Source organism: Trifolium pratense, linkage group LG6, assembly GCF_020283565.1.
Source record: "Trifolium pratense cultivar HEN17-A07 linkage group LG6, ARS_RC_1.1, whole genome shotgun sequence".
NCBI lineage: Eukaryota > Viridiplantae > Streptophyta > Magnoliopsida > Fabales > Fabaceae > Trifolium > Trifolium pratense.
The window spans coordinates 35,401,988-35,412,673 of record NC_060064.1 but is presented as its reverse complement, the minus strand read 5'-3'; the positions used below and the strand labels follow the sequence as shown (position 1 = coordinate 35,412,673).

At 34.3% G+C, this 10,686-nt stretch overlaps 2 protein-coding genes across 5 annotated transcripts; both read left to right on the top strand.

Annotated features, from left to right (window-relative positions):
• The first annotated feature begins 2,559 nt into the window (after positions 1-2,559).
• LOC123890786 (inositol transporter 1-like) lies at positions 2,560-6,452 on the top strand. The gene is made up of 6 exons (XM_045940483.1): positions 2,560-3,159; positions 3,257-3,327; positions 3,669-4,004; positions 4,347-4,454; positions 4,556-4,741; positions 5,619-6,452. The coding sequence occupies exons 1-6, from the start codon at positions 3,006-3,008 to the stop codon at positions 6,264-6,266; spliced, it is 1,503 nt and encodes a 500-aa protein (XP_045796439.1). The 5' UTR covers positions 2,560-3,005; the 3' UTR covers positions 6,267-6,452.
• Positions 6,453-6,837: 385 nt separating this feature from the next.
• On the top strand, positions 6,838-10,614 carry LOC123890785 (protein NRT1/ PTR FAMILY 7.1-like). Of its 4 annotated transcripts, XM_045940479.1 has the most exons (7): positions 6,838-7,281; positions 7,745-7,799; positions 8,074-8,142; positions 8,244-8,325; positions 8,414-8,631; positions 8,750-9,306; positions 9,553-10,614. In XM_045940479.1, the coding sequence occupies exons 3-7, from the start codon at positions 8,074-8,076 to the stop codon at positions 10,403-10,405; spliced, it is 1,779 nt and encodes a 592-aa protein (XP_045796435.1). In that variant the 5' UTR covers positions 6,838-7,281; positions 7,745-7,799; the 3' UTR covers positions 10,406-10,614. The 4 variants fall into 4 exon arrangements, with proteins under 4 accessions (XP_045796435.1, XP_045796437.1, XP_045796438.1 ...); XM_045940481.1 differs by lacking the exon at positions 6,838-7,281 and having other exon boundaries at positions 7,597-7,799; positions 8,074-8,146; positions 9,553-10,562; XM_045940482.1 differs by lacking the exon at positions 6,838-7,281 and having other exon boundaries at positions 7,597-7,839; positions 9,553-10,562.
• The last annotated feature ends 72 nt before the right edge of the window (positions 10,615-10,686 follow it).

Genomic DNA, 10,686 nt, shown 5'->3' with positions numbered 1-10,686 from the left:
TCGAATTATTATTATTATTATTTACCTATTCCATTAGTCCTAGAAGTTTTGATTATAGTTTCTTGGTAACATATATATCACGGTAGTTGGCTGCATGATGGCTCCATCCAACCACAATCACTTTACATTTGGCCATTAATTTTTATTTTCTGATATGTTTCTAATGAAATTTATTACAACTTTCAATTTCATATAAATTTATAAATATTAAATGTTATAACAAAGGACATCATTCAATAAAATAAACAATGGAATTCAACAATTCAGGAAATGATTTTTATGAATTGCATGCATAACCGTTGTAAAGGGTGAAGTGAGAAAAGGGTATTTCGAAATTGTTTGTATCAAGTGAGAAAGGGGTGAATTCTTATTGATCGTTATTGTAAAATAAATTTATTTATACTAGCAATGCATGCAATTCATAAAAAAAAATCATTTCAACCACATTTCACAATTAAGCCCAATAGAAAAGCATACGAACAAAACAATTGCTCGTCTGTACACTCACTAGTTACAATAAAATGAATGAATTTTGTCTCACTGTAACAGTAGATTCCAAGTTATTAACCAGAAGATTAGGGGAAATTCCAAGTTATTGCAGGCGCAACAAATATAACTTGGGTTGGAGGAACAAAGCATGATGGTAAACCAAAATGTGATATAGTAGTAAGTAGTGGCATTTGTTAACTTTTGGTTCATCCTCATTCAAACTGTTGTCGTTGCTTTGATTATTGTTCCTTCTTCTAGCCATATTAGTGTTCATTTGAGCCATGATAATGTTGGGATTGTTTGTCAAGTCTCACATTGCTTAATCTCTTAAATAAAGAAGAGTTTAAAAATTGCTTAGTGTGGTGAAGTAACAGGGAGACCAAGACTATATATTAGACCTAGGTTTTTTGTTTTTAGATTCACCGGTCATTAATACTTTAAACTTATATATGACTTAGTTTAACTAATCACTTTGTGAGAGTGTGGTTGTACTTGGATATTGAGATGAGAGTGAGAGAAGTCAATGTGTTGTAAAAACTTATACATAATAATAATTCTCTAGTTGTCGATTTAACAATGGTCGTTGATCTTTTTTTCTAGATTTTGGAGTTATCACATTATATTATTGTGTTGTGATTGTGCTTATTATTTTTCTTCAACTCTGTTATTTACTAACAAAATTGTTTGGTTTCGAGTGTAAGTGGTTAAGTCTCACATCAACTATAAATGGGAAGAAAATTATAAGAGAGGTGACTCATAAACCTAATGTTTAAAAGGTTTTGGGTTGAGATGGTGTCTCTTTTTTGTGGTACTAGAGCATTGACCCCATTGTTTCTTCCGAGTTTAACCAGACTTCCCAATAAGTAGTATCAAAATCGTGGTTCGGTTTGACGGAAGAGTGAAAATGGATATTAATAACTCTAGTATTGAATTTGTTAAAATACAATTACATGAGGTTGATTACAATTCAACTAAGGCAGTCATATATTTTTAGCTTGTTCTTATTAAGTTTTGATTGACATTCTACATTGTATTCAACACATTATAATTAACAAAATGCTAAAAAAATATTTTTATATAAAAAAATATATTTACTTTTATATCCTTTAAAAAATATTAGTAGAGCTCAAACTTGTCTTTTAATGGTCGACCTACCTTTCCTTTTATTTGATATATATAAGAGGGCCTATCCTTCTTTAACCCATGTGGCATGTGATTATTATTATTTTGGGTAAGAATTATATGCGAATATCGTGGCTTGAGTTTAATATGAGCCACCCAGCTGTATATATGAGATTTGCAAGCAACTCTTGTCTCTCTGTCACTACTCACTACCATGTAAAATAGTTACTTACTAGTAATTCATTCCAAACTCCAAACACATCACAATCCCATTCAATTGTGAATGTGAATTATCTATATGAGTCTCCTCAATCAATGTTTCATGTATTAATAAAAAAATTAAATTGTAAATAGTACTTATGTAGTTATCTTATCCTGGATATAATATACTTGAGATCATGAGATGGAATGAGCCAAAAGCAAAAAAGAAAGAAAACAGAGAAATCCTATATAAATTATTAGAATCTTAAAACACTCGAGGAATCCGGATAAGGTTGTTGGTTTGTAGCAAACAATAAATTATTAATTTTTTATTTTATTTTTAACAACAAATATATTATTAATAATAATCACATGTAAGCTACAAAACAAAAGAGCCGTATACATGCGGAACACCAATGAAAATATCAAAATCAGACGCTACCTAACATATGTAACTTCTAATCCCATACTTAAAATGACATTCCACGACTTTCAGACTATTAGATAAAACATCAACCCGAAGCATAAAGATGTCACTAGATATTAAAATTTGTTTTGATTCCTCAAAATAAATAAATAAAAGTAGCATGTGTATCCTCTGAACATAATTCAGTTAATAAGGATACCAATATTTTATATATTTAAATATGAAATTTCAAGCAGCTAAACTATTCGAGAAAAAAAAAGAAAAAAAAAAGTAGATGTGTGTGTAATTAGATGCACGATGAAGACGTGAGAAAATAAAAGAGAAAAAAAATTAAAGTCGTAATTAGATGGGATTATTATTGATATGATCGAGTATGATTGAGAGAGAGATCCCGTAAGAAGTGTGCCAGCTGGGTCCTCCTCCTCTCGTGCCAAAATTGAACTGCCTACCTATATCTGCCTGCCACCACTGCACTTCCAGCCACCCATTTTCATGTTTCATTTTATTTATTAATATTTATTTATTTTCATTTCATTTTCATTTTCTGTCTGTCTCTCTATATAATATAAATAATAAAAAAATAGGTTACTGCTGCTCTCTCTGTTCTGTTCTGTGCGAGTCCACTCAATTCAATCATCAATCAACTGTAATTTATTTTTGTTCATTCAAATTCCTTTCCAATTATTATTATTAGAATAATCGGAAGGAATTTGAGTGAGTGAGTAATCATCATCAGAATAATCAGAAGAATCAGAATCAGAATCAGATGACTGTACCGATAGCTATGCAGTCGACTCCGGGAAGTTCAGGTTACTTGGATATGCATCCTGACCGTAAGATGTCCTTTTTCAAGAATCCTTACATTCTTGGTCTCGCCGCTGTCGCCGGCATCGGTGGTCTTCTCTTCGGCTACGACACCGGTCAGTTAATTCATTCATTCATTCTCCCTCTTATCCTAGTATTTCGAACGAACTTCTTCATACTCACCAATCATAATAATCTCTCTCTTTCACACAGGTGTTATATCAGGAGCTCTTTTGTATATTAAAGATGATTTTGAGGAAGTTCGCAACAGTAATTTTCTACAGGTACCTTACCTACTCTAATTCTATACTTACTTCTAACCAACTCTTTTTTATTATTTATACAAACAACTTGTTTCTATAACCTCTGTCAAATACTACTCTAATACTAGTGTTTAGTACATAACTTCAATAATCCAAACACACCTTTAATTAACCATTCATATAAGTAGTGTTTGTTTATGTAGTACAAGTTATTTTCGTAAAAAAAATAAGCTGAAACTTGTTTGCATAACCTCCCCCAGACAGTCTCACATGTGTTTATTCAAATAAGTCAATCCAAATAGGCCTCAAGTCATTCCTTTTTATGTATGATAGATACTGAATTTTGTGTTTCTTCAACTCAGGAAACAATTGTTAGCATGGCAATTGCTGGTGCAATTGTTGGTGCCGCATTTGGTGGTTGGATTAATGACGCTTATGGAAGAAAGAAAGCCACACTCTTGGCGGATGTTATCTTTATTCTTGGAGCAATTCTCATGGCTGCAGCCCCTGATCCTTATGTTCTCATAGCAGGACGTCTTCTCGTTGGTTTGGGTGTTGGCATAGCTTCTGTTACTGCTCCTGTTTATATTGCAGAAGCAGCACCCTCTGAAATTAGAGGTTCATTAGTCAGCACTAATGTCCTCATGATTACGGGTGGACAGTTTATTTCCTATCTTGTTAATCTTGCTTTCACCGAGGTTAGTGTATTAGTCTTCCTTGGATGGATGGATGGATGGATGGATATGTTTGCTTTTTCTACCCATGTGTTTTCTTTTGGGTTTTGTTTCACTGACCACATTTCATATTCTTAGGGGGACCATTTACTTACTTCTATTGGACATTATCAAGTTTTTAAAAATAGATTGAATATATTTGGAAATTCTGAAATATTCCGAAGCATTGTTTTAAGTATATCTAGAAATGCATTATCACTATTATTTAAAAGAAAAATCAATAACCAAAATGTCTTTCCAACCACGCACATACAAAGTGAAAATTGAAAATGTTGTCAGAAAGTAAACGGGTCTTTACTTGAGCAGGTTCCCGGAACATGGCGATGGATGCTTGGTGTTTCAGGTGTGCCTGCACTTATTCAGTTTGTTCTCATGCTCTTCCTCCCTGAATCCCCAAGATGGCTATTTTTAAAGGTACAAATTCGTTCTTCTAAACAACTGTGTCCTAGATGTACATGTACTTCAGAAGCAACTTGTCTATAATGCCATTTTAAAATTTTATTTCTTGGTTACAGAATAGGAAAAACGAAGCTGTCGATGTAATTTCTAAGATATATGACTTGTCTCGCTTAGAGGATGAAATTGATTTCCTAACTGCTCAATCCGAACAAGAGCGCCAAAGAAGGAGTTCTATCAAATTCTGGCATGTTTTCAGATCAAAAGAAACCAGACTCGCCTTCCTTGTTGGAGGAGGACTTTTGGTAATAAAATAAATGTTTACAGAGAAACTGTTTTTGTAGAACATAACTTGATCGTAATTAAAGGATCTTTGTAAATGCTCTTTGCTGTCAATATGCTAACTAGAGAATTCTACTTTATTAAACATGTGTGTGTGTATGCGATTAAACCATGCAGTATTGCAGTTGTAAGACCTGGAGTGGTGTATGCGATTAAAATGTTGGATGACAAGGAGTCAATAAGAAAGAATACTCATTTTCATAATGATGAGAATGCTAAAATTCATGAGTGATCACACAAGGAAAATAAAGATTAATAATAAAACTGTTAGAGAGAAACTTGGGGTAACCCGGGTTAAAGAAAAGATGATCAGATGGAGTATAGTTTAATAGCTAAAGGTAGAGGGAGACCAAGAAATGTTGTAGGTCAAATCATAGAGAGAGATTTATAGATAGATGGTTTATCTTTGAATTAGATTCATGTAGACGACTTCACCTGGTGGGATAAGGCTTGGTTGTTATTGTTGTTGCTCAATACTAGTGTTGGTCTTTGACGTGATGAAAGTTTTCACTACTTTTCATTTAATTTCATTTTGTCATGTACTATTAAATAAAACCATCAAATTAAAATTTAGTCTTGCATATATTTTCATTTCAGCTTTGAATCGAGCTTCCAGACTGGCCATTAGCTTTCTTGTTCCACCATACTTTGTTTGTTACTGGCCGTTGAATGCATTTATTAGAATATAAATGACTTTGGCTTATGCATGTGAATCGCATTCTTATAACACCATACTTTATTTGTTACTGGCAGTTGAATGCATTTTGGAATTATTCAAATATAAATGACTTTGGTTTATGCATGTCAATTGCATTCTTATAACATCCAATGGTTGTGCAGGCTTTTCAGCAGTTTGTAGGTATAAACACGGTCATGTACTACAGTCCAACAATTGTTCAAATGGCTGGCTTCCACGCCAATCGGTTGGCTCTTATTCTGTCCCTCATAGTTGCCGGCATGAATGCTGTTGGAACAATTCTTGGCATTTACCTTATTGACAACACAGGCCGGAAAAAATTAGCCCTTTGTAGTTTGGGAGGAGTAATTGTATCCTTGATAATCTTGTGGCTAGCATTTTATAAGCAGCAATCATCTACAAATGAAGTGTATGGATGGCTTGCAGTTATAGGGCTAGGCCTTTATATCGGTTTCTTCTCGCCAGGAATGGGTCCGGTGCCATGGACTATAAACTCAGAGATATATCCTGAAGAATATCGAGGTATATGTGGGGGAATGGCAGCTACCGTGTGTTGGATTTCAAATTTGATTGTGTCAGAGAGCTTTCTTTCACTGGCGGATGGTATCGGTATCGGTTCAAGTTTCTTGATTCTTGCTGGTATAGCTGTGGTGGCATTTCTCTTTGTACTTCTGTATGTTCCAGAGACTCAAGGATTAACATTTGATGAAGTGGAGATAATATGGAGGGAGAGAGCTTGGGGCAAGAACCCAAACACAGAAAACCTTCTTGAGCAGGGAAGTCAATCATAAGTATTGGCATGGTTATGTGTCTTGTATCATTCATTTAAGTACTTGCTTCATTCCATAAACACATCTTGGTACTATATATTGTTATATTTATGAATGTATTTGCATGTCACATCAAAATTTTGATGTCACATACGATGTTTCTTTGGTGTTGGTAGGAAAATACATCTATAAATTAGTTTTTAATTATGTAGACTCTAATATATATACTCTAGATTTTTTATAATATATTCACTAAAAAAAGGTTTTTGAAAATATAATGGAGTTTTGGCAATTGACAACTACTAGTACCTCTCAATTACCAAGACTGTAGTACATTATGCTGTATACAGAGGGTGAACTATATCAAAACAATTACGTGTATTACCATGTGAAATTTTGTGAACAATTGATTTATGCAATGTATTATATATTTCAAATGCTCGCATGATGAATTGGCATGTGTAACGATTTCCATAACTTGAAATGTTAAAAACAAAGTTGTTGAGAGAGTGTAAAATAGCATTTTCCATTCTTTTTATAAAAGACGGATATTTTTTTATTTATTTTTATATTCATTGAATAATTTGTTAAAATCATGGGTATCATGAAGAATAATAGGTTAGCAACCATACTAAGTCAAAATTTAGCTCTAATCATGGGTATCATTGGTATTATTAGATTTGATTCATCCCCGCAAGCTTAGTTCAGTTGTAAAAATGCAGGAGCCGGGGTTCGAACCACGGACGCGGTGAAATTTCTAGCCACTAATTCATCGTCGTTTCTATTTTTTGTTCCTAGTAGAAATGAAATAAACAAAAGAAAAAACCAAGATATTGACTCAAGTGGTTAATGAGCTCCCCTGTGACGGATGTTCGGGAGAATCCGAGTTCGATTTCTGGTGGGAATAATTGTTAGCCATTTTCCCAAACAAAAGAAAATAGTTGGGCAACTTAACTTAATCCAGCGTAAATTAAGAGCAGCCAACAAGACTGGTTCAATAAGAGTGTGATTGGTCAATTTTCCCTCCTAAAATTTGGTATGTTAGTTACACACTTAAATACAAAACCTCATTTTAACCGTTGGTTAGTATTTGTTCATTTACACTAACTAATAACTAACTACTCTTTCTCCTTCCTATTCTCACTCAAGATCCTAATCAATCGCTGACTAAACAAGTGTTTGTTAGTTAATTTATTACACTATTTAATGTTTATTTGTTTTTTTATTAAGATAGAGTCACGTACGTTACAAGAAGTGTTTGTTACATAAGATTAACAACATAAGATTAACTATAATCTCTTCTCTTATATTATTGTTTATATATATATATTCATTCAACAGAAGAAAGTGTTATTGCTTAGTGTGAAACAGACAAGTGATAACAAAGTTTGAACCATAAATGACAAAAAGTGTTAGCGAGAAGACTCGTGTATGTTTTTCTCATTCTGAAGTTATTTTGGCGTTTGTAATTGCTGCTTCTTTCTCTTCTCCTTCACCAGAATCTGACACTATTCCGGAGGAATTCACTTTATCTGTCACCAAATTCCGCAAAAGGTTCTTCGTTTCCTTCATCTTCTCTATGTTTCTATTTAATGTACTCTCATCGAAGCCATGCATGTCTATCGGACATTGACACCGATATATGTTGTCGGCATCATATACTATTTATTATATAAGGACCTCACTAAGTAAACCATAAACAAACTAGACTATATTGAGATTTTTATGAGATAGTAACATTATATATCAGAATTTGAATATTAGAATAACCACAATAAGAAAGGTAACACACAATATTTGATGCTTATATAATGTTGAATGTATGCAGATGGAACCCGCAGGACCGGTCGCCCCAAATGCTGTCAATTCCATTATCGAAATTGTTGAGGAGGAGGAGGTCAGTTAGATAGTTAGTTGTTATTCTTAATGATACCAATGCCATTACATTTGCCAAACAAAGTTAAGGATTTCTCAATTATATTATTGATAATATGTTAGGTGACAAGACGGAATGATAGCAATGGAGACGTGACAAATGCGAAGAGTAAAGGAGGATGGTTCCCGGCATATATCTTGCTAGGTACTCTAAACTAATCATTAATTGAATTGCTTAACTCATTACTATATAAAATATATATACATGGTAATTGTAATTGAATTGAATGCAGCAAATCAAGCATTGGCAACACTAGCATTCTTTGGAGTTGGAGTGAACTTGGTTTTGTTTCTAACAAGAGTCCTTCGTCAAGACAGTGCCGAGGCTGCTAATAGTGTCAGCATTTGGACAGGAACTGTTTACATTTTTTCACTCTTGGGAGCATTCCTTAGTGATTCTTATTGGGGAAGATACTTAACATGCACTATCTTTCAGCTCTTCTTTGTTACGGTATGCTATTATATATAATGTTTCTTTCTTTCTTTATAATTGTTCCAACAACTAATTAATTAATTAATTAAACATGAACAAATGGAAATTGAAGATATATATGCATTAATTTATGCAGGGTTTGGGGCTATTATCTTTGACATCTTGGCTGATGTTGATCAAACCAGAAGGTTGTGGTGACGAACATATCAAATGCATGCAACCAACTTCATGGGGAGTACGCATATTCTACTTGTCCATATACATGGTTGCATTTGGATATGGAGGGCATCAACCTACCTTGGCAACCTTTGGAGCTGATCAGTTTGATGACAAGACTATTAAAACCAATAACTCTAGAGAGGCTTTCTTCAGTTATTTTTACTTTGCACTCAATGTTGGATCACTCTTTTCCAACACCATTTTAGTCTATTATGAGGATACCGGTATGTGGACACTGGGTTTTGGCGTCTCGTTGGCCTCTGCTGTTGTAGCTTTGATTTCATTCTTAGCCGGATCTGGTAGATATAGATATGCTCAGGCTTGTGGGAATCCTGTCATAAGGGTTATCCAGGTATTTGTTGCTGCTGCTAGGAAGTGGAAGGTTCAGCCTGCCAAGGGCCAACTTTATGAGGTTGATGGCCTAGAATCCGCCATCAAAGGAAGCAGAAAGATTAGGCACACCGAAGAGTTCGGGTACATATGTTATTGCATTTGTAAACTAGCAACATGAATTTAATTACTATGTATTTTCAGTGGAAGTTTTATACATACATCTAATCATACATATGATATTTTACAATGCGCCACTGATAAACTATGATTAGATGTTTGTATAATGTCAGTATATGGTATTAAACTCTTATAAGATATGTGACTGCATGTTGAATTATTGAAATTTAAAACTCACTTTTTATCTTTTATATATGTTGAGTTGAGCAGATTCATGGACAAGGCGGCAACGCTTACATTGAAAGATGGGAATGAATCCGGGAATCAATGGCGACTTTGCACTGTAACTCAAGTTGAGGAAGCCAAATGTGTGTTGAGAATGATACCAGTTTGGCTGTGCACTATTATATACTCTGTTGTATTCACACAAATGGCTTCTCTTTTTGTCGAACAAGGCGATGTGATGAACAACAAGATTGGAAATTTTCACTTGCCAGCAGCTACAATGTCAGTGTTTGATATATTCAGTGTCCTTATATGCACCTTGCTTTATCGCAGTATCCTCGTTCCCTTGGCTGGAAAATTGAGCGGTAATCCTAAGGGATTATCTGAGCTTCAGAGAATGGGGGTTGGACTAATTATCGGTATGTTAGCGATGGTTGCAGCTGGTGCGACAGAGCTTGTAAGGCTTAGACAAGTTCAGCCTGGACAGAAGGCTAGTTCTTTGACTATATTTACTCAAATTCCGCAGTATGTTCTTGTTGGTGCTTCAGAAGTTTTCATGTATGTTGGTCAATTGGAGTTTTTTAATGGACAAGCCCCCGATGGCATAAAAAGCTTTGGGAGCTCACTGTGCATGGCTTCAATATCTTTTGGAAACTATGTTAGCAGCATGATGGTGAAGTTGGTGATGGTATTCACTGCTAAAGGCGGAGAACCAGGATGGATTCCGAATGACTTGAATGTTGGGCACATGGACAGGTTTTTCTTCCTAATTGCAGTGTTAACTGCTCTTGACCTCATCATCTATGTGTTTTGTGCTCGGTGGTACAAGGGCTTCCAGGCCGAGGGTAGCGAGAATATCGAAAACCAAGAGGACGACGAGACAATTAATAAAGTTTGATTGATTTCAAGAAGCTTGAGTTTTTATATGTATTTTCTTTCTATCTTTTCAAGGCATCTGTTTTACCTTGATAATTTTAATAGAGCAGGACTTTCTAGGATGAGAGCTCTTTTGGATTTAGATTTCTTTTGTCACAAATTATCGGATTTGTTGGATTAAGATCAAATATAGTAGAAATAAAGTATATTTTGATTTTCTTAACTCTAAAATTACTAAACTCGCCAACTGTGTGAAATGCACATAAAAAAAAAAATGCTTCAAACTTTGTGTCACTTATAATT